The following is a 26,106-nucleotide window of genomic DNA, read 5'->3' as shown; positions in this document are numbered from 1 at the left end:
GGATGATTTTGCGTCCTGAAAGAAATATACACACTACTGTGTGGAATGAGAATATACTTGTAACTACTGTACAAATAAGAAAACACAGCCTCTTCTTTTTTCAGAATGTGATTTTAAGAAACATAATTTGTGAAACACTTAACTAATGATAATATAAAATGAAAAGCATACATTTACATAGGGACAACACCTGCGAGTTCTACCATCAGCATAACAGTAGCAGAAACTACAAGTACATCTGAAACAACAACTGAAGCCATCCCAACTGAGCCCAGTGCAACTACAACAGGGACAAGCAGTACATCTACAATTGCAGATATAACTAGCACAACATTACACACCACGGAGTCGTCGTCAGTCGGAAGCACAACAGTACAACCGACTTCAACGAGTACACTGGTTAGCACAACAACAGAGCAAGGCACAACAAGTACTGTTGACTCAAGCACAACAGTTGCAGAACCCACAATCACAGTTGAAACCACAACCGAAACCTTCACAACTGAAGCCAGTACATCTACATCCACAGAGACACCAACATCTACAACTTTAGAAATAACTACATCAACACCAGACAACACGGAATCTTCGACAGAAGGAAGCACAACAATCGAAATCACCTCCACAAGTACACAGGCAAGCTCTACAACAGAATCAGGCGCATCATCAACTACTAGTGATGGTAGCACAACAACTGCACAATCTACAAGCACAACTGAGAGTATGACTGAAGCCGTCACAACTGAAGCCAGTACATCTACATCCGCAGCGACACCATCCTCCACAATTCCAGAAACAACTACTACAACAGCAGAAACTACAATGTCTTCGACAATGGATAGTACAATTTCAGAAACAAGTGCAGCAACAACTGAACCTAGCACAACGGCAACTGAATCTACAAGTGCAGTTGAAAGTACAACTGAAAGCACCACAACTGAAGCCAGTACATCTGCATCTGCAGAGACATCAACATCTACAACTTTAGAAATAACTACATCAACACCAGACAACACGGAATCTTCGACAGAAGGAAGCACAACAATACAAATCAACTCTACAAGTACACAGGCAAGCTCTACAACAGAATCAGGCGCATCATCGACTACTACTGATGGTAGCACAACAACTGCACAATCTACAAGCGCAACTGAGACTACGACTGAAGCCTTCACAACTGAAGCCGTTGCAACTGAAGCCAGTACATCTACATCCGCAGCGACACCATCATCCACAATTCCAGAAACAACTACTACAACAGCAGAAACTACAATGTCTTCCACAATGGATAGTACAATTTCAGAAACAAGTGCGGCAACAACAACAACAACAACTGAACCTAGCACAACGACGACTGAATCTACAAGTGCAGTTGAAAGTACAACTGAAAGCACCACAACTGAAGCCAGTACATCTACATCTGCAGAGACATCAACACCTACAACTTTAGAAATAACTACATCAACACCAGACAACACCGAATCTTCGACAGAAGGAAGCACAACAATGGAAATGACCTCCACAAATACACAGGCAAGCTCTACGACAGAATCAGGCGCATCCTCGACTACTACTGATGGTAGCACAACAACTGCACAATCTACAAGCGCAACTGAGACTACGACTGAAGCCTTCACAACTGAAGCCGTCGCAACTGAAGCCAGTACATCTACATCCGCAGCGACACCATCATCCACAATTCCAGAAACAACTACTACAACAGGAGAAACTACAATGTCTTCGACAATGGGTAGTACCATTTCAGAAACAAGTGCAGCAACAACAACAACTGAACCTAGCACAACGGCGACTGAATCTACAAGCGCAGTTGAAAGTACAATTGAAAGCACCACAACTGAAGCCAGTACATCTACGTCCTCAGTAACATTAACATCAACAAGTGCAGAAATAACTACCACAACACTAGACGCCACGGAACCGTCAATAGTCGGCAGCACAACTGCAGAAATAACTTCCACCAGTACTGAGACCATTTCCACAACAGAGGCAAGTGCAACAACAACTACTATTGATGCTAGCACAACCACTGCACAATCTACAAGCGCCGTTGAGACTACGACTGAAGCCGTCACAGGTGAAGCCAGTGCATCTACATCCGCAGTGACACCAACATCTACAATTCCAACTAGCACAACAGTAGAAACCATGGGGTCGTCGACAGTGAGTAGCACAGCTGCTGCAGAAATCACTTCCAGTAGTGCACAGTCTATCTCCACAACAGAAACAGGTGCAACAACAACCACAACTGATGCTAGCACAACCTTGGCTGAATCTACAAGCGCATCTGAAACTACCACTGAAGGCATCACACCTGAAGCCAGCACATCTACATCCGCAGGCACGCCAACATCAACAACTGCAGAGATTGCTAGCATAACAGTAGAAACTACGGAATCGTCGACAGCCGGCATCACAACTGCTGATCCCACGTCCACGAGTTCACAGGCTAGCACAACAACACAGGCAGGCACAACAACAACCAGTACTGACGCTAGCACCTCAGCTGCAGATACTTCAAGCACAGCAGAGACTACATCAGAATCAATCACATCTGAACCCACTACATCTACTTCTGGATCCACTACTGCATCAACAATTGTTGATACTACCAGTTCTTCTGAAGGCAAGTTGCCTTTTCATATTTTATTATGTGGTTTGTTTGATAACAAAGAGATGTGTGGTATTAGTGACAAATGCAACCCCTTTATAATGTATAAGTGATATTCTGTAAACTTTTATTCAAAGTTACGATATGAATGCTGTTACGAAGGAATAACTAATAGGATACAGAGTGATCCTATATATTTCATTTTCAGCATTTCCTCCTTGACGTGTTTTAATCATGATATATCAGGCACATTCTGTTATAATTTTTTAAATATCCGTTTTAATACTACTAACTCTTTCTTCTGCCAGTCATCATTCTTTTCTTTTACCTTCTCCTTTGAGGGTTACAGGGATTACGATGTTTGTCCCGCTCTTCGAGATTCTAAGCATTGCTTAATTAGTCGTTCTCCTGAATCCATGCAATACGTTTAGTCAAAGCAGGAGTTTGTCTAGATAACCCACAATAATGTACACCGTGAAATAATCGTAATCTGCGTAGAAATTCACATTTACGTGCTAGATGTGGATGATTTTGCGTCCTGAAAGAAATATACACACTACTGTGTGGAATGAGAATATACTTGTAACTACTGTAATCCAAACGTTTCCAAAGACCAAATAAGAAAACACAGCCTCTTCTTTTTTCAGAATGTGATTTTAAGAAACATAATTTGTGAAACACTTAACTAATGATAATATAAAATGAAAAGCATACATTTACATAGGGACAACACCTGCGAGTTCTACCATCAGCATAACAGTAGCAGAAACTACAAGTACATCTGAAACAACAACTGAAGCCATCCCAACTGAGCCCAGTGCAACTACAACAGGGACAAGCAGTACATCTACAATTGCAGATATAACTAGCACAACATTACACACCACGGAGTCGTCGTCAGTCGGAAGCACAACAGTACAACCGACTTCAACGAGTACACTGGTTAGCACAACAACAGAGCAAGGCACAACAAGTACTGTTGACTCAAGCACAACAGTTGCAGAACCCACAATCACAGTTGAAACCACAACCGAAACCTTCACAACTGAAGCCAGTACATCTACATCCACAGAGACACCAACATCTACAACTTTAGAAATAACTACATCAACACCAGACAACACGGAATCTTCGACAGAAGGAAGCACAACAATCGAAATCACCTCCACAAGTACACAGGCAAGCTCTACAACAGAATCAAGCGCATCATCAACTACTAGTGATGGTAGCACAACAACTGCACAATCTACAAGCGCAACTGAGAGTATGACTGAAGCCGTCACAACTGAAGCCAGTACATCTACATCCGCAGCGACACCATCCTCCACAATTCCAGAAACAACTACTACAACAGCAGAAACTACAATGTCTTCGACAATGGGTAGTACCATTTCAGAAACAAGTGCAGCAACAACAACAACTGAACCTAGCACAACGGCGACTGAATCTACAAGCGCAGTTGAAAGTACAATTGAAAGCACCACAACTGAAGCCAGTACATCTACGTCCTCAGTAACATTAACATCAACAAGTGCAGAAATAACTACCACAACACTAGACGCCACGGAACCGTCAATAGTCGGCAGCACAACTGCAGAAATAACTTCCACCAGTACTGAGACCATTTCCACAACAGAGGCAAGTGCAACAACAACTACTATTGATGCTAGCACAACCACTGCACAATCTACAAGCGCCGTTGAGACTACGACTGAAGCCGTCACAGGTGAAGCCAGTGCATCTACATCCGCAGTGACACCAACATCTACAATTCCAACTAGCACAACAGTAGAAACCATGGGGTCGTCGACAGTGAGTAGCACAGCTGCTGCAGAAATCACTTCCAGTAGTGCACAGTCTATCTCCACAACAGAAACAGGTGCAACAACAGCCACAACTGATGCTAGCACAACCTTGGCTGAATCTACAAGCGCATCTGAAACTACCACTGAAGGCATCACACCTGAAGCCAGCACATCTACATCCGCAGGCACGCCAACATCAACAACTGCAGAGATTGCTAGCATAACAGTAGAAACTACGGAATCGTCGACAGCCGGCATCACAACTGCTGATCCCACGTCCACGAGTTCACAGGCTAGCACAACAACACAGGCAGGCACAACAACAACCAGTACTGACGCTAGCACCTCAGCTGCAGATACTTCAAGCACAGCAGAGACTACATCAGAATCAATCACATCTGAACCCACTACATCTACTTCTGGATCCACTACTGCATCAACAATTGTTGATACTACCAGTTCTTCTGAAGGCAAGTTGCCTTTTCATATTTTATTATGTGGTTTGTTTGATAACAAAGAGATGTGTGGTATTAGTGACAAATGCAACCCCTTTATAATGTATAAGTGATATTCTGTAAACTTTTATTCAAAGTTACGATATGAATGCTGTTACGAAGGAATAACTAATAGGATACAGAGTGATCCTATATATTTCATTTTCAGCATTTCCTCCTTGACGTGTTTTAATCATGATATATCAGGCACATTCTGTTATAATTTTTTAAATATCCGTTTTAATACTACTAACTCTTTCTTCTGCCAGTCATCATTCTTTTCTTTTACCTTCTCCTTTGAGGGTTACAGGGATTACGATGTTTGTTCCGCTCTTCGAGATTCTAAGCATTGCTTAATTAGTCGTTCTCCTGAATCCATGCAATACGTTTGGTCAAAGCAGGAGTTTGTCTAGATAACCCACAATAATGTACACCGTGAAATAATCGTAATCTGCGTAGAAATTCACATTTACGTGCTAGATGTGGATGATTTTGCGTCCTGAAAGAAATATACACACTACTGTGTGGAATGAGAATATACTTGTAACTACTGTAATCCAAACGTTTCCAAAGACCAAATAAGAAAACACAGCCTCTTCTTTTTTCAGAATGTGATTTTAAGAAACATAATTTGTGAAACACTTAACTAATGATAATATAAAATGAAAAGCATACATTTACATAGGGACAACACCTGCGAGTTCTACCATCAGCATAACAGTAGCAGAAACTACAAGTACATCTGAAACAACAACTGAAGCCATCCCAACTGAGCCCAGTGCAACTACAACAGGGACAAGCAGTACATCTACAATTGCAGATATAACTAGCACAACATTACACACCACGGAGTCGTCGTCAGTCGGAAGCACAACAGTACAACCGACTTCAACGAGTACACTGGTTAGCACAACAACAGAGCAAGGCACAACAAGTACTGTTGACTCAAGCACAACAGTTGCAGAACCCACAATCACAGTTGAAACCACAACCGAAACCTTCACAACTGAAGCCAGTACATCTACATCCACAGAGACACCAACATCTACAACTTTAGAAATAATTACATCAACACCAGACAACACGGAATCTTCGATAGAAGGAAGCACAACAATCGAAATCACCTCCACAAGTACACAGGCAAGCTCTACAACAGAACCAGGCGCATCATCAACTACTAGTGATGGTACCACAACAATTGCACAATCTACAAGCGCAACTGAGAGTATGACTGAAGCCGTCACAACTGAAGCCAGTACATCTACATCCGCAGCGACACCATCCTCCACAATTCCAGAAACAACTACTACAACAGCAGAAACTACAATGTCTTCGACAATGGATAGTACAATTTCAGAAACAAGTGCAGCAACAACTGAACCTAGCACAACGGCAACTGAATCTACAAGTGCAGTTGAAAGTACAACTGAAAGCACCACAACTGAAGCCAGTACATCTACATCTGCAGGGACATCAACATCTACAACTTTAGAAATAACTACATTAACACCAGACAACACGGAATCTTCGACAGAAGGAAGCACAACAATACAAATCAACTCTACAAGTACACAGGCAAGCTCTACAACAGAATCAGGCGCATCATCGACTACTACCGATGGTAGCACAACAACTGCACAATCTACAAGCGCAACTGAGACTACGACTGGAGCCTTCACAACTGAAGCCGTTGCAACTGAAGCCAGTACATCTACATCCGCAGCGACACCATCATCCACAATTCCAGAAACAACTACTACAACAGGAGAAACTACAATGTCTTCGACAATGGGTAGTACAATTTCAGAAACAAGTGCAGCAACAACAACAACAACAACTGAACCTAGCACAACGACGACTGAATCTACAAGTGCAGTTGAAAGTACAACTGAAAGCACCACAACTGAAGCCAGTACATCTACATCTGCAGAGACATCAACACCTACAACTTTAGAAATAACTACATCAACACCAGACAACACCGAATCTTCGACAGAAGGAAGCACAACAATGGAAATGACCTCCACAAATACACAGGCAAGCTCTACGACAGAATCAGGCGCATCCTCGACTACTACTGATGGTAGCACAACAACTGCACAATCTACAAGCGCAACTGAGACTACGACTGAAGCCTTCACAACTGAAGCCGTCGCAACTGAAGCCAGTACATCTACATCCGCAGCGACACCATCATCCACAATTCCAGAAACAACTACTACAACAGGAGAAACTACAATGTCTTCGACAATGGGTAGTACCATTTCAGAAACAAGTGCAGCAACAACAACAACTGAACCTAGCACAACGGCGACTGAATCTACAAGCGCAGTTGAAAGTACAATTGAAAGCACCACAACTGAAGCCAGTACATCTACGTCCTCAGTAACATTAACATCAACAAGTGCAGAAATAACTACCACAACACTAGACGCCACGGAACCGTTAATAGTCGGCAGCACAACTGCAGAAATAACTTCCACCAGTACTGAGACCATTTCCACAACAGAGGCAAGTGCAACAACAACTACTATTGATGCTAGCACAACCACTGCACAATCTACAAGCGCCGTTGAGACTACGACTGAAGCCGTCACAGGTGAAGCCAGTGCATCTACATCCGCAGTGACACCAACATCTACAATTCCAACTAGCACAACAGTAGAAACCATGGGGTCGTCGACAGTGAGTAGCACAGCTGCTGCAGAAATCACTTCCAGTATTGCACAGTCTATCTCCACAACAGAAACAGGTGCAACAACAGCCACAACTGATGCTAGCACAACCTTGGCTGAATCTACAAGCGCATCTGAAACTACCACTGAAGGCATCACACCTGAAGCCAGCACATCTACATCCGCAGGCACGCCAACATCAACAACTGCAGAGATTGCTAGCATAACAGTAGAAACTACGGAATCGTCGACAGCCGGCATCACAACTGCTGATCCCACGTCCACGAGTTCACAGGCTAGCACAACAACACAGGCAGGCACAACAACAACCAGTACTGACGCTAGCACCTCAGCTGCAGATACTTCAAGCACAGCAGAGACTACATCAGAATCAATCACATCTGAACCCACTACATCTACTTCTGGATCCACTACTGCATCAACAATTGTTGATACTACCAGTTCTTCTGAAGGCAAGTTGCCTTTTCATATTTTATTATGTGGTTTGTTTGATAACAAAGAGATGTGTGGTATTAGTGACAAATGCAACCCCTTTATAATGTATAAGTGATATTCTGTAAACTTTTATTCAAAGTTACGATATGAATGCTGTTACGAAGGAATAACTAATAGGATACAGACTGATCCTATATATTTCATTTTCAGCATTTCCTCCTTGACGTGTTTTAATCATGATATATCAGGCACATTCTGTTATAATTTTTTAAATATCCGTTTTAATACTACTAACTCTTTCTTCTGCCAGTCATCATTCTTTTCTTTTACCTTCTCCTTTGAGGGTTACAGGGATTACGATGTTTGTTCCGCTCTTCGAGATTCTAAGCATTGCTTAATTAGTCGTTCTCCTGAATCCATGCAATACGTTTGGTCAAAGCAGGAGTTTGTCTAGATAACCCACAATAATGTACACCGTGAAATAATCGTAATCTGCGTAGAAATTCACATTTACGTGCTAGATGTGGATGATTTTGCGTCCTGAAAGAAATATACACACTACTGTGTGGAATGAGAATATACTTGTAACTACTGTAATCCAAACGTTTCCAAAGACCAAATAAGAAAACACAGCCTCTTCTTTTTTCAGAATGTGATTTTAAGAAACATAATTTGTGAAACACTTAACTAATGATAATATAAAATGAAAAGCATACATTTACATAGGGACAACACCTGCGAGTTCTACCATCAGCATAACAGTAGCAGAAACTACAAGTACATCTGAAACAACAACTGAAGCCATCCCAACTGAGCCCAGTGCAACTACAACAGGGACAAGCAGTACATCTACAATTGCAGATATAACTAGCACAACATTACACACCACGGAGTCGTCGTCAGTCGGAAGCACAACAGTACAACCGACTTCAACGAGTACACTGGTTAGCACAACAACAGAGCAAGGCACAACAAGTACTGTTGACTCAAGCACAACAGTTGCAGAACCCACAATCACAGTTGAAACCACAACCGAAACCTTCACAACTGAAGCCAGTACATCTACATCCACAGAGACACCAACATCTACAACTTTAGAAATAATTACATCAACACCAGACAACACGGAATCTTCGACAGAAGGAAGCACAACAATCGAAATCACCTCCACAAGTACACAGGCAAGCTCTACAACAGAATCAGGCGCATCATCAACTACTAGTGATGGTACCACAACAATTGCACAATCTACAAGCGCAACTGAGAGTATGACTGAAGCCGTCACAACTGAAGCCAGTACATCTACATCCGCAGCGACACCATCCTCCACAATTCCAGAAACAACTACTACAACAGCAGAAACTACAATGTCTTCGACAATGGATAGTACAATTTCAGAAACAAGTGCAGCAACAACTGAACCTAGCACAACGGCAACTGAATCTACAAGTGCAGTTGAAAGTACAACTGAAAGCACCACAACTGAAGCCAGTACATCTACATCTGCAGGGACATCAACATCTACAACTTTAGAAATAACTACATTAACACCAGACAACACGGAATCTTCGACAGAAGGAAGCACAACAATACAAATCAACTCTACAAGTACACAGGCAAGCTCTACAACAGAATCAGGCGCATCATCGACTACTACTGATGGTAGCACAACAACTGCACAATCTACAAGCGCAACTGAGACTACGACTGAAGCCTTCACAACTGAAGCCGTTGCAACTGAAGCCAGTACATCTACATCCGCAGCGACACCATCATCCACAATTCCAGAAACAACTACTACAACAGGAGAAACTACAATGTCTTCGACAATGGGTAGTACAATTTCAGAAACAAGTGCAGCAACAACAACAACAACAACTGAACCTAGCACAACGACGACTGAATCTACAAGTGCAGTTGAAAGTACAACTGAAAGCACCACAACTGAAGCCAGTACATCTACATCTGCAGAGACATCAACACCTACAACTTTAGAAATAACTACATCAACACCAGACAACACCGAATCTTCGACAGAAGGAAGCACAACAATGGAAATGACCTCCACAAATACACAGGCAAGCTCTACGACAGAATCAGGCGCATCCTCGACTACTACTGATGGTAGCACAACAACTGCACAATCTACAAGCGCAACTGAGACTACGACTGAAGCCTTCACAACTGAAGCCGTCGCAACTGAAGCCAGTACATCTACATCCGCAGCGACACCATCATCCACAATTCCAGAAACAACTACTACAACAGGAGAAACTACAATGTCTTCGACAATGGGTAGTACCATTTCAGAAACAAGTGCAGCAACAACAACAACTGAACCTAGCACAACGGCGACTGAATCTACAAGCGCAGTTGAAAGTACAATTGAAAGCACCACAACTGAAGCCAGTACATCTACGTCCTCAGTAACATTAACATCAACAAGTGCAGAAATAACTACCACAACACTAGACGCCACGGAACCGTTAATAGTCGGCAGCACAACTGCAGAAATAACTTCCACCAGTACTGAGACCATTTCCACAACAGAGGCAAGTGCAACAACAACTACTATTGATGCTAGCACAACCACTGCACAATCTACAAGCGCCGTTGAGACTACGACTGAAGCCGTCACAGGTGAAGCCAGTGCATCTACATCCGCAGTGACACCAACATCTACAATTCCAACTAGCACAACAGTAGAAACCATGGGGTCGTCGACAGTGAGTAGCACAGCTGCTGCAGAAATCACTTCCAGTAGTGCACAGTCTATCTCCACAACAGAAACAGGTGCAACAACAGCCACAACTGATGCTAGCACAACCTTGGCTGAATCTACAAGCGCATCTGAAACTACCACTGAAGGCATCACACCTGAAGCCAGCACATCTACATCCGCAGGCACGCCAACATCAACAACTGCAGAGATTGCTAGCATAACAGTAGAAACTACGGAATCGTCGACAGCCGGCATCACAACTGCTGATCCCACGTCCACGAGTTCACAGGCTAGCACAACAACACAGGCAGGCACAACAACAACCAGTACTGACGCTAGCACCTCAGCTGCAGATACTTCAAGCACAGCAGAGACTACATCAGAATCAATCACATCTGAACCCACTACATCTACTTCTGGATCCACTACTGCATCAACAATTGTTGATACTACCAGTTCTTCTGAAGGCAAGTTGCCTTTTCATATTTTATTATGTGGTTTGTTTGATAACAAAGAGATGTGTGGTATTAGTGACAAATGCAACCCCTTTATAATGTATAAGTGATATTCTGTAAACTTTTATTCAAAGTTACGATATGAATGCTGTTACGAAGGAATAACTAATAGGATACAGAGTGATCCTATATATTTCATTTTCAGCATTTCCTCCTTGACGTGTTTTAATCATGATATATCAGGCACATTCTGTTATAATTTTTTAAATATCCGTTTTAATACTACTAACTCTTTCTTCTGCCAGTCATCATTCTTTTCTTTTACCTTCTCCTTTGAGGGTTACAGGGATTACGATGTTTGTTCCGCTCTTCGAGATTCTAAGCATTGCTTAATTAGTCGTTCTCCTGAATCCATGCAATACGTTTGGTCAAAGCAGGAGTTTGTCTAGATAACCCACAATAATGTACACCGTGAAATAATCGTAATCTGCGTAGAAATTCACATTTACGTGCTAGATGTGGATGATTTTGCGTCCTGAAAGAAATATACACACTACTGTGTGGAATGAGAATATACTTGTAACTACTGTAATCCAAACGTTTCCAAAGACCAAATAAGAAAACACAGCCTCTTCTTTTTTCAGAATGTGATTTTAAGAAACATAATTTGTGAAACACTTAACTAATGATAATATAAAATGAAAAGCATACATTTACATAGGGACAACACCTGCGAGTTCTACCATCAGCATAACAGTAGCAGAAACTACAAGTACATCTGAAACAACAACTGAAGCCATCCCAACTGAGCCCAGTGCAACTACAACAGGGACAAGCAGTACATCTACAATTGCAGATATAACTAGCACAACATTACACACCACGGAGTCGTCGTCAGTCGGAAGCACAACAGTACAACCGACTTCAACGAGTACACTGGTTAGCACAACAACAGAGCAAGGCACAACAAGTACTGTTGACTCAAGCACAACAGTTGCAGAACCCACAATCACAGTTGAAACCACAACCGAAACCTTCACAACTGAAGCCAGTACATCTACATCCACAGAGACACCAACATCTACAACTTTAGAAATAACTACATCAACACCAGACAACACGGAATCTTCGACAGAAGGAAGCACAACAATCGAAATCACCTCCACAAGTACACAGGCAAGCTCTACAACAGAATCAGGCGCATCATCAACTACTAGTGATGGTAGCACAACAACTGCACAATCTACAAGCACAACTGAGAGTATGACTGAAGCCGTCACAACTGAAGCCAGTACATCTACATCCGCAGCGACACCATCCTCCACAATTCCAGAAACAACTACTACAACAGCAGAAACTACAATGTCTTCGACAATGGATAGTACAATTTCAGAAACAAGTGCAGCAACAACTGAACCTAGCACAACGGCAACTGAATCTACAAGTGCAGTTGAAAGTACAACTGAAAGCACCACAACTGAAGCCAGTACATCTACATCTGCAGGGACATCAACATCTACAACTTTAGAAATAACTACATCAACACCAGACAACACGGAATCTTCGACAGAAGGAAGCACAACAATACAAATCAACTCTACAAGTACACAGGCAAGCTCTACAACAGAATCAGGCGCATCATCGACTACTACTGATGGTAGCACAACAACTGCACAATCTACAAGCGCAACTGAGACTACGACTGAAGCCTTCACAACTGAAGCCGTTGCAACTGAAGCCAGTACATCTACATCCGCAGCGACACCATCATCCACAATTCCAGAAACAACTACTACAACAGGAGAAACTACAATGTCTTCGACAATGGGTAGTACAATTTCAGAAACAAGTGCAGCAACAACAACAACAACAACTGAACCTAGCACAACGACGACTGAATCTACAAGTGCAGTTGAAAGTACAACTGAAAGCACCACAACTGAAGCCAGTACATCTACATCTGCAGAGACATCAACACCTACAACTTTAGAAATAACTACATCAACACCAGACAACACCGAATCTTCGACAGAAGGAAGCACAACAATGGAAATGACCTCCACAAATACACAGGCAAGCTCTACGACAGAATCAGGCGCATCCTCGACTACTACTGATGGTAGCACAACAACTGCACAATCTACAAGCGCAACTGAGACTACGACTGAAGCCTTCACAATTGAAGCCGTCGCAACTGAAGCCAGTACATCTACATCCGCAGCGACACCATCATCCACAATTCCAGAAACAACTACTACAACAGGAGAAACTACAATGTCTTCGACAATGGGTAGTACCATTTCAGAAACAAGTGCAGCAACAACAACAACTGAACCTAGCACAACGGCGACTGAATCTACAAGCGCAGTTGAAAGTACAATTGAAAGCACCACAACTGAAGCCAGTACATCTACGTCCTCAGTAACATTAACATCAACAAGTGCAGAAATAACTACCACAACACTAGACGCCACGGAACCGTCAATAGTCGGCAGCACAACTGCAGAAATAACTTCCACCAGTACTGAGACCATTTCCACAACAGAGGCAAGTGCAACAACAACTACTATTGATGCTAGCACAACCACTGCACAATCTACAAGCGCCGTTGAGACTACGACTGAAGCCGTCACAGGTGAAGCCAGTGCATCTACATCCGCAGTGACACCAACATCTACAATTCCAACTAGCACAACAGTAGAAACCATGGGGTCGTCGACAGTGAGTAGCACAGCTGCTGCAGAAATCACTTCCAGTAGTGCACAGTCTATCTCCACAACAGAAACAGGTGCAACAACAACCACAACTGATGCTAGCACAACCTTGGCTGAATCTACAAGCGCATCTGAAACTACCACTGAAGGCATCACACCTGAAGCCAGCACATCTACATCCGCAGGCACGCCAACATCAACAACTGCAGAGATTGCTAGCATAACAGTAGAAACTACGGAATCGTCGACAGCCGGCATCACAACTGCTGATCCCACGTCCACGAGTTCACAGGCTAGCACAACAACACAGGCAGGCACAACAACAACCAGTACTGACGCTAGCACCTCAGCTGCAGATACTTCAAGCACAGCAGAGACTACATCAGAATCAATCACATCTGAACCCACTACATCTACTTCTGGATCCACTACTGCATCAACAATTGTTGATACTACCAGTTCTTCTGAAGGCAAGTTGCCTTTTCATATTTTATCATGTGGTTTGTTTGATAACAAAGAGATGTGTGGTATTAGTGACAAATGCAACCCCTTTATAATGTATAAGTGATATTCTGTAAACTTTTATTCAAAGTTACGATATGAATGCTGTTACGAAGGAATAACTAATAGGATACAGAGTGATCCTATATATTTCATTTTCAGCATTTCCTCCTTGACGTGTTTTAATCATGATATATCAGGCACATTCTGTTATAATTTTTTAAATATCCGTTTTAATACTACTAACTCTTTCTTCTGCCAGTCATCATTCTTTTCTTTTACCTTCTCCTTTGAGGGTTACAGGGATTACGATGTTTGTTCCGCTCTTCGAGATTCTAAGCATTGCTTAATTAGTCGTTCTCCTGAATCCATGCAATACGTTTGGTCAAAGCAGGAGTTTGTCTAGATAACCCACAATAATGTACACCGTGAAATAATCGTAATCTGCGTAGAAATTCACATTTACGTGCTAGATGTGGATGATTTTGCGTCCTGAAAGAAATATACACACTACTGTGTGGAATGAGAATATACTTGTAACTACTGTAATCCAAACGTTTCCAAAGACCAAATAAGAAAACACAGCCTCTTCTTTTTTCAGAATGTGATTTTAAGAAACATAATTTGTGAAACACTTAACTAATGATAATATAAAATGAAAAGCATACATTTACATAGGGACAACACCTGCGAGTTCTACCATCAGCATAACAGTAGCAGAAACTACAAGTACATCTGAAACAACAACTGAAGCCATCCCAACTGAGCCCAGTGCAACTACAACAGGGACAAGCAGTACATCTACAATTGCAGATATAACTAGCACAACATTACACACCACGGAGTCGTCGTCAGTCGGAAGCACAACAGTACAACCGACTTCAACGAGTACACTGGTTAGCACAACAACAGAGCAAGGCACAACAAGTACTGTTGACTCAAGCACAACAGTTGCAGAACCCACAATCACAGTTGAAACCACAACCGAAACCTTCACAACTGAAGCCAGTACATCTACATCCACAGAGACACCAACATCTACAACTTTAGAAATAACTACATCAACACCAGACAACACGGAATCTTCGACAGAAGGAAGCACAACAATCGAAATCACCTCCACAAGTACACAGGCAAGCTCTACAACAGAATCAGGCGCATCATCAACTACTAGTGATGGTAGCACAACAACTGCACAATCTACAAGCACAACTGAGAGTATGACTGAAGCCGTCACAACTGAAGCCAGTACATCTACATCCGCAGCGACACCATCCTCCACAATTCCAGAAACAACTACTACAACAGCAGAAACTACAATGTCTTCGACAATGGATAGTACAATTTCAGAAACAAGTGCAGCAACAACTGAACCTAGCACAACGGCAACTGAATCTACAAGTGCAGTTGAAAGTACAACTGAAAGCACCACAACTGAAGCCAGTACATCTACATCTGCAGGGACATCAACATCTACAACTTTAGAAATAACTACATCAACACCAGACAACACGGAATCTTCGACAGAAGGAAGCACAACAATACAAATCAACTCTACAAGTACACAGGCAAGCTCTACAACAGAATCAGGCGCATCATCGACTACTACTGATGGTAGCACAACAACTGCACAATCTACAAACGCAACTGAGACTACGACTGAAGCCTTCACAACTGAAGCCGTCGCAACTGAAGCCAGTACATCTACATCCGCAGCGACACCATCATCCACAATTCCAGAAACAACTACTACAACAGGAGAAACTACAATGTCTTCGACAATGGGTAGTACCATTTCAGAAACAAGTGCAGCAACAACAACAACTGAACCTAGCACAACGGCGACTGAATCTACAAGCGCAGTTGAAAGTACAATTGAAAGCACCACAACTGAAGCCAGTACATCTACGTCCTCAGTAACATTAACATCAACAAGTGCAGAAATAACTACCACAACACTAGACGCCACGGAACCGTTAATAGTCGGCAGCACAACTGCAGAAATAACTTCCACCAGTACTGAGACCATTTCCACAACAGAGGCAAGTGCAACAACAACTACTATTGATGCTAGCACAACCACTGCACAATCTACAAGCGCCGTTGAGACTACGACTGAAGCCGTCACAGGTGAAGCCAGTGCATCTACATCCGCAGTGACACCAACATCTACAATTCCAACTAGCACAACAGTAGAAACCATGGGGTCGTCGACAGTGAGTAGCACAGCTGCTGCAGAAATCACTTCCAGTAGTGCACAGTCTATCTCCACAACAGAAACAGGTGCAACAACAGCCACAACTGATGCTAGCACAACCTTGGCTGAATCTACAAGCGCATCTGAAACTACCACTGAAGGCATCACACCTGAAGCCAGCACATCTACATCCGCAGGCACGCCAACATCAACAACTGCAGAGATTGCTAGCATAACAGTAGAAACTACGGAATCGTCGACAGCCGGCATCACAACTGCTGATCCCACGTCCACGAGTTCACAGGCTAGCACAACAACACAGGCAGGCACAACAACAACCAGTACTGACGCTAGCACCTCAGCTGCAGATACTTCAAGCACAGCAGAGACTACATCAGAATCAATCACATCTGAACCCACTACATCTACTTCTGGATCCACTACTGCATCAACAATTGTTGATACTACCAGTTCTTCTGAAGGCAAGTTGCCTTTTCATATTTTATTATGTGGTTTGTTTGATAACAAAGAGATGTGTGGTATTAGTGACAAATGCAACCCCTTTATAATGTATAAGTGATATTCTGTAAACTTTTATTCAAAGTTACGATATGAATGCTGTTACGAAGGAATAACTAATAGGATACAGAGTGATCCTATATATTTCATTTTCAGCATTTCCTCCTTGACGTGTTTTAATCATGATATATCAGGCACATTCTGTTATAATTTTTTAAATATCCGTTTTAATACTACTAACTCTTTCTTCTGCCAGTCATCATTCTTTTCTTTTACCTTCTCCTTTGAGGGTTACAGGGATTACGATGTTTGTTCCGCTCTTCGAGATTCTAAGCATTGCTTAATTAGTCGTTCTCCTGAATCCATGCAATACGTTTGGTCAAAGCAGGAGTTTGTCTAGATAACCCACAATAATGTACACCGTGAAATAATCGTAATCTGCGTAGAAATTCACATTTACGTGCTAGATGTGGATGATTTTGCGTCCTGAAAGAAATATACACACTACTGTGTGGAATGAGAATATACTTGTAACTACTGTAATCCAAACGTTTCCAAAGACCAAATAAGAAAACACAGCCTCTTCTTTTTTCAGAATGTGATTTTAAGAAACATAATTTGTGAAACACTTAACTAATGATAATATAAAATGAAAAGCATACATTTACATAGGGACAACACCTGCGAGTTCTACCATCAGCATAACAGTAGCAGAAACTACAAGTACATCTGAAACAACAACAGAAGCCATCCCAACTGAGCCCAGTGCAACTACAACAGGGACAAGCAGTACATCTACAATTGCAGATATAACTAGCACAACATTACACACCACGGAGTCGTCGTCAGTCGGAAGCACAACAGTACAACCGACTTCAACGAGTACACTGGTTAGCACAACAACAGAGCAAGGCACAACAAGTACTGTTGACTCAAGCACAACAGTTGCAGAACCCACAATCACAGTTGAAACCACAACCGAAACCTTCACAACTGAAGCCAGTACATCTACATCCACAGAGACACCAACATCTACAACTTTAGAAATAACTACATCAACACCAGACAACACGGAATCTTCGACAGAAGGAAGCACAACAATCGAAATCACCTCCACAAGTACACAGGCAAGCTCTACAACAGAATCAGGCGCATCATCAACTACTAGTGATGGTAGCACAACAACTGCACAATCTACAAGCACAACTGAGAGTATGACTGAAGCCGTCACAACTGAAGCCAGTACATCTACATCCGCAGCGACACCATCCTCCACAATTCCAGAAACAACTACTACAACAGCAGAAACTACAATGTCTTCGACAATGGATAGTACAATTTCAGAAACAAGTGCAGCAACAACTGAACCTAGCACAACGGCAACTGAATCTACAAGTGCAGTTGAAAGTACAACTGAAAGCACCACAACTGAAGCCAGTACATCTACATCTGCAGGGACATCAACATCTACAACTTTAGAAATAACTACATCAACACCAGACAACACGGAATCTTCGACAGAAGGAAGCACAACAATACAAATCAACTCTACAAGTACACAGGCAAGCTCTACAACAGAATCAGGCGCATCATCGACTACTACTGATGGTAGCACAACAACTGCACAATCTACAAGCGCAACTGAGACTACGACTGAAGCCTTCACAACTGAAGCCGTTGCAACTGAAGCCAGTACATCTACATCCGCAGCGACACCATCATCCACAATTCCAGAAACAACTACTACAACAGGAGAAACTACAATGTCTTCGACAATGGGTAGTACAATTTCAGAAACAAGTGCAGCAACAACAACAACAACAACTGAACCTAGCACAACGACGACTGAATCTACAAGTGCAGTTGAAAGTACAACTGAAAGCACCACAACTGAAGCCAGTACATCTACATCTGCAGAGACATCAACACCTACAACTTTAGAAATAACTACATCAACACCAGACAACACCGAATCTTCGACAGAAGGAAGCACAACAATGGAAATGACCTCCACAAATACACAGGCAAGCTCTACGACAGAATCAGGCGCATCCTCGACTACTACTGATGGTAGCACAACAACTGCACAATCTACAAGCGCAACTGAGACTACGACTGAAGCCTTCACAACTGAAGCCGTCGCAACTGAAGCCAGTACATCTACATCCGCAGCGACACCATCATCCACAATTCCAGAAACAACTACTACAACAGGAGAAACTACAATGTCTTCGACAATGGGTAGTACCATTTCAGAAACAAGTGCAGCAACAACAACAACTGAACCTAGCACAACGGCGACTGAATCTACAAGCGCAGTTGAAAGTACAATTGAAAGCACCACAACTGAAGCCAGTACATCTACGTCCTCAGTAACATTAACATCAACAAGTGCAGAAATAACTACCACAACACTAGACGCCACGGAACCGTCAATAGTCGGCAGCACAACTGCAGAAATAACTTCCACCAGTACTGAGACCATTTCCACAACAGAGGCAAGTGCAACAACAACTACTATTGATGCTAGCACAACCACTGCACAATCTACAAGCGCCGTTGAGACTACGACTGAAGCCGTCACAGGTGAAGCCAGTGCATCTACATCCGCAGTGACACCAACATCTACAATTCCAACTAGCACAACAGTAGAAACCATGGGGTCGTCGACAGTGAGTAGCACAGCTGCTGCAGAAATCACTTCCAGTAGTGCACAGTCTATCTCCACAACAGAAACAGGTGCAACAACAACCACAACTGATGCTAGCACAACCTTGGCTGAATCTACAAGCGCATCTGAAACTACCACTGAAGGCATCACACCTGAAGCCAGCACATCTAGATCCGCAGGCACGCCAACATCAACAACTGCAGAGATTGCTAGCATAACAGTAGAAACTACGGAATCGTCGACAGCCGGCATCACAACTGCTGATCCCACGTCCACGAGTTCACAGGCTAGCACAACAACACAGGCAGGCACAACAACAACCAGTACTGACGCTAGCACCTCAGCTGCAGATACTTCAAGCACAGCAGAGACTACATCAGAATCAATCACATCTGAACCCACTACATCTACTTCTGGATCCACTACTGCATCAACAATTGTTGATACTACCAGTTCTTCTGAAGGCAAGTTGCCTTTTCATATTTTATCATGTGGTTTGTTTGATAACAAAGAGATGTGTGGTATTAGTGACAAATGCAACCCCTTTATAATGTATAAGTGATATTCTGTAAACTTTTATTCAAAGTTACGATATGAATGCTGTTACGAAGGAATAACTAATAGGATACAGAGTGATCCTATATATTTCATTTTCAGCATTTCCTCCTTGACGTGTTTTAATCATGATATATCAGGCACATTCTGTTATAATTTTTTAAATATCCGTTTTAATACTACTAACTCTTTCTTCTGCCAGTCATCATTCTTTTCTTTTACCTTCTCCTTTGAGGGTTACAGGGATTACGATGTTTGTTCCGCTCTTCGAGATTCTAAGCATTGCTTAATTAGTCGTTCTCCTGAATCCATGCAATACGTTTGGTCAAAGCAGGAGTTTGTCTAGATAACCCACAATAATGTACACCGTGAAATAATCGTAATCTGCGTAGAAATTCACATTTACGTGCTAGATGTGGATGATTTTGCGTCCTGAAAGAAATATACACACTACTGTGTGGAATGAGAATATACTTGTAACTACTGTAATCCAAACGTTTCCAAAGACCAAATAAGAAAACACAGCCTCTTCTTTTTTCAGAATGTGATTTTAAGAAACATAATTTGTGAAACACTTAACTAATGATAATATAAAATGAAAAGCATACATTTACATAGGGACAACACCTGCGAGTTCTACCATCAGCATAACAGTAGCAGAAACTACAAGTACATCTGAAACAACAACTGAAGCCATCCCAACTGAGCCCAGTGCAACTACAACAGGGACAAGCAGTACATCTACAATTGCAGATATAACTAGCACAACATTACACACCACGGAGTCGTCGTCAGTCGGAAGCACAACAGTACAACCGACTTCAACGAGTACACTGGTTAGCACAACAACAGAGCAAGGCACAACAAGTACTGTTGACTCAAGCACAACAGTTGCAGAACCCACAATCACAGTTGAAACCACAACCGAAACCTTCACAACTGAAGCCAGTACATCTACATCCACAGAGACACCAACATCTACAACTTTAGAAATAACTACATCAACACCAGACAACACGGAATCTTCGACAGAAGGAAGCACAACAATCGAAATCACCTCCACAAGTACACAGGCAAGCTCTACAACAGAATCAGGCGCATCATCAACTACTAGTGATGGTACCACAACAACTGCACAATCTACAAGCACAACTGAGAGTATGACTGAAGCCGTCACAACTGAAGCCAGTACATCTACATCCGCAGCGACACCATCCTCCACAATTCCAGAAACAACTACTACAACAGCAGAAACTACAATGTCTTCCACAATGGATAGTACAATTTCAGAAACAAGTGCAGCAACAACTGAACCTAGCACAACGGCAACTGAATCTACAAGTGCAGTTGAAAGTACAACTGAAAGCACCACAACTGAAGCCAGTACATCTACATCTGCAGGGACATCAACATCTACAACTTTAGAAATAACTACATCAACACCAGACAACACGGAATCTTCGACAGAAGGAAGCACAACAATACAAATCAACTCTACAAGTACACAGGCAAGCTCTACAACAGAATCAGGCGCATCATCGACTACTACTGATGGTAGCACAACAACTGCACAATCTACAAACGCAACTGAGACTACGACTGAAGCCTTCACAACTGAAGCCGTCGCAACTGAAGCCAGTACATCTACATCCGCAGCGACACCATCATCCACAATTCCAGAAACAACTACTACAACAGGAGAAACTACAATGTCTTCGACAATGGGTAGTACCATTTCAGAAACAAGTGCAGCAACAACAACAACTGAACCTAGCACAACGGCGACTGAATCTACAAGCGCAGTTGAAAGTACAATTGAAAGCACCACAACTGAAGCCAGTACATCTACGTCCTCAGTAACATTAACATCAACAAGTGCAGAAATAACTACCACAACACTAGACGCCACGGAACCGTTAATAGTCGGCAGCACAACTGCAGAAATAACTTCCACCAGTACTGAGACCATTTCCACAACAGAGGCAAGTGCAACAACAACTACTATTGATGCTAGCACAACCACTGCACAATCTACAAGCGCCGTTGAGACTACGACTGAAGCCGTCACAGGTGAAGCCAGTGCATCTACATCCGCAGTGACACCAACATCTACAATTCCAACTAGCACAACAGTAGAAACCATGGGGTCGTCGACAGTGAGTAGCACAGCTGCTGCAGAAATCACTTCCAGTAGTGCACAGTCTATCTCCACAACAGAAACAGGTGCAACAACAGCCACAACTGATGCTAGCACAACCTTGGCTGAATCTACAAGCGCATCTGAAACTACCACTGAAGGCATCACACCTGAAGCCAGCACATCTACATCCGCAGGCACGCCAACATCAACAACTGCAGAGATTGCTAGCATAACAGTAGAAACTACGGAATCGTCGACAGCCGGCATCACAACTGCTGATCCCACGTCCACGAGTTCACAGGCTAGCACAACAACACAGGCAGGCACAACAACAACCAGTACTGACGCTAGCACCTCAGCTGCAGATACTTCAAGCACAGCAGAGACTACATCAGAATCAATCACATCTGAACCCACTACATCTACTTCTGGATCCACTACTGCATCAACAATTGTTGATACTACCAGTTCTTCTGAAGGCAAGTTGCCTTTTCATATTTTATTATGTGGTTTGTTTGATAACAAAGAGATGTGTGGTATTAGTGACAAATGCAACCCCTTTATAATGTATAAGTGATATTCTGTAAACTTTTATTCAAAGTTACGATATGAATGCTGTTACGAAGGAATAACTAATAGGATACAGAGTGATCCTATATATTTCATTTTCAGCATTTCCTCCTTGACGTGTTTTAATCATGATATATCAGGCACATTCTGTTATAATTTTTTAAATATCCGTTTTAATACTACTAACTCTTTCTTCTGCCAGTCATCATTCTTTTCTTTTACCTTCTCCTTTGAGGGTTACAGGGATTACGATGTTTGTTCCGCTCTTCGAGATTCTAAGCATTGCTTAATTAGTCGTTCTCCTGAATCCATGCAATACGTTTGGTCAAAGCAGGAGTTTGTCTAGATAACCCACAATAATGTACACCGTGAAATAATCGTAATCTGCGTAGAAATTCACATTTACGTGCTAGATGTGGATGATTTTGCGTCCTGAAAGAAATATACACACTACTGTGTGGAATGAGAATATACTTGTAACTACTGTAATCCAAACGTTTCCAAAGACCAAATAAGAAAACACAGCCTCTTCTTTTTTCAGAATGTGATTTTAAGAAACATAATTTGTGAAACACTTAACTAATGATAATATAAAATGAAAAGCATACATTTACATAGGGACAACACCTGCGAGTTCTACCATCAGAATAACAGTAGCAGAAACTACAAGTACATCTGAAACAACAACTGAAGCCATCCCAACTGAGCCCAGTGCAACTACAACAGGGACAAGCAGTACATCTACAATTGCAGATATAACTAGCACAACATTACACACCACGGAGTCGTCGTCAGTCGGAAGCACAACAGTACAACCGACTTCAACGAGTACACTGGTTAGCACAACAACAGAGCAAGGCACAACAAGTACTGTTGACTCAAGCACAACAGTTGCAGAACCCACAATCACAGTTGAAACCACAACCGAAACCTTCACAACTGAAGCCAGTACATCTACATCCACAGAGACACCAACATCTACAACTTTAGAAATAACTACATCAACACCAGACAACACGGAATCTTCGACAGAAGGAAGCACAACAATCGAAATCACCTCCACAAGTACACAGGCAAGCTCTACAACAGAATCAGGCGCATCATCAACTACTAGTGATGGTAGCACAACAACTGCACAATCTACAAGCGCAACTGAGAGTATGACTGAAGCCGTCACAACTGAAGCCAGTACATCTACATCCGCAGCGACACCATCCTCCACAATTCCAGAAACAACTACTACAACAGCAGAAACTACAATGTCTTCGACAATGGATAGTACAATTTCAGAAACAAGTGCAGCAACAACTGAACCTAGCACAACGGCAACTGAATCTACAAGTGCAGTTGAAAGTACAGCTGAAAGCACCACAACTGAAGCCAGTACATCTACATCTGCAGAGACATCAACACCTACAACTTTAGAAATAACTACATCAACACCAGACAACACCGAATCTTCGACAGAAGGAAGCACAACAATGGAAATGACCTCCACAAATACACAGGCAAGCTCTACGACAGAATCAGGCGCATCCTCGACTACTACTGATGGTAGCACAACAACTGCACAATCTACAAGCGCAACTGAGACTACGACTGAAGCCTTCACAACTGAAGCCGTCGCAACTGAAGCCAGTACATCTACATCCGCAGCGACACCATCATCCACAATTCCAGAAACAACTACTACAACAGGAGAAACTACAATGTCTTCGACAATGGGTAGTACCATTTCAGAAACAAGTGCAGCAACAACAACAACTGAACCTAGCACAACGGCGACTGAATCTACAAGCGCAGTTGAAAGTACAATTGAAAGCACCACAACTGAAGCCAGTACATCTACGTCCTCAGTAACATTAACATCAACAAGTGCAGAAATAACTACCACAACACTAGACGCCACGGAACCGTTAATAGTCGGCAGCACAACTGCAGAAATAACTTCCACCAGTACTGAGACCATTTCCACAACAGAGGCAAGTGCAACAACAACTACTATTGATGCTAGCACAACCACTGCACAATCTACAAGCGCCGTTGAGACTACGACTGAAGCCGTCACAGGTGAAGCCAGTGCATCTACATCCGCAGTGACACCAACATCTACAATTCCAACTAGCACAACAGTAGAAACCATGGGGTCGTCGACAGTGAGTAGCACAGCTGCTGCAGAAATCACTTCCAGTAGTGCACAGTCTATCTCCACAACAGAAACAGGTGCAACAACAGCCACAACTGATGCTAGCACAACCTTGGCTGAATCTACAAGCGCATCTGAAACTACCACTGAAGGCATCACACCTGAAGCCAGCACATCTACATCCGCAGGCACGCCAACATCAACAACTGCAGAGATTGCTAGCATAACAGTAGAAACTACGGAATCGTCGACAGCCGGCATCACAACTGCTGATCCCACGTCCACGAGTTCACAGGCTAGCACAACAACACAGGCAGGCACAACAACAACCAGTACTGACGCTAGCACCTCAGCTGCAGATACTTCAAGCACAGCAGAGACTACATCAGAATCAATCACATCTGAACCCACTACATCTACTTCTGGATCCACTACTGCATCAACAATTGTTGATACTACCAGTTCTTCTGAAGGCAAGTTGCCTTTTCATATTTTATTATGTGGTTTGTTTGATAACAAAGAGATGTGTGGTATTAGTGACAAATGCAACCCCTTTATAATGTATAAGTGATATTCTGTAAACTTTTATTCAAAGTTACGATATGAATGCTGTTACGAAGGAATAACTAATAGGATACAGAGTGATCCTATATATTTCATTTTCAGCATTTCCTCCTTGACGTGTTTTAATCATGATATATCAGGCACATTCTGTTATAATTTTTTAAATATCCGTTTTAATACTACTAACTCTTTCTTCTGCCAGTCATCATTCTTTTCTTTTACCTTCTCCTTTGAGGGTTACAGGGATTACGATGTTTGTTCCGCTCTTCGAGATTCTAAGCATTGCTTAATTA

The 26,106-nt window shown here is 42.5% G+C and overlaps 2 protein-coding genes across 2 annotated transcripts in view; both read left to right on the top strand.

The window, feature by feature from the left end:
- The window catches only part of LOC130047040 (pneumococcal serine-rich repeat protein-like), a 54,193-nt gene extending 36,359 nt beyond the window's left edge, over nt 1–17,834 (top strand). The window contains exons 4-9 of the mRNA XM_056141161.1: nt 182–2,644; nt 3,354–4,904; nt 5,614–8,076; nt 8,771–11,248; nt 11,958–14,420; nt 15,130–17,834. Of these exons, the coding sequence (XP_055997136.1) occupies nt 182–2,644; nt 3,354–4,904; nt 5,614–8,076; nt 8,771–11,248; nt 11,958–14,420; nt 15,130–17,228 (13,517 nt within the window). The 3' untranslated portion in view covers nt 17,229–17,834. The remainder of the gene's footprint in view (nt 1–181; nt 2,645–3,353; nt 4,905–5,613; nt 8,077–8,770; nt 11,249–11,957; nt 14,421–15,129) is intronic.
- LOC130047039 (mucin-2-like) lies at nt 17,635–25,933 on the top strand. Its single transcript, XM_056141160.1, has 4 exons — nt 17,635–17,650; nt 17,840–20,302; nt 21,012–23,012; nt 23,722–25,933. Exons 1-4 carry the CDS (start codon nt 17,635–17,637, stop codon nt 25,818–25,820), a joined length of 6,579 nt encoding a protein of 2,192 aa, XP_055997135.1. The 3' UTR covers nt 25,821–25,933.
- Nucleotides 25,934–26,106: the final 173 nt, after the last annotated feature.

The sequence above is a fragment of the Ostrea edulis genome, chromosome 6, assembly GCF_947568905.1.
Source record: "Ostrea edulis chromosome 6, xbOstEdul1.1, whole genome shotgun sequence".
Classification (NCBI taxonomy): Eukaryota; Metazoa; Mollusca; class Bivalvia; order Ostreida; family Ostreidae; genus Ostrea; species Ostrea edulis.
Note: the sequence above shows the minus strand (reverse complement) of the source record. Positions and strands in the feature narration are given on the sequence as shown.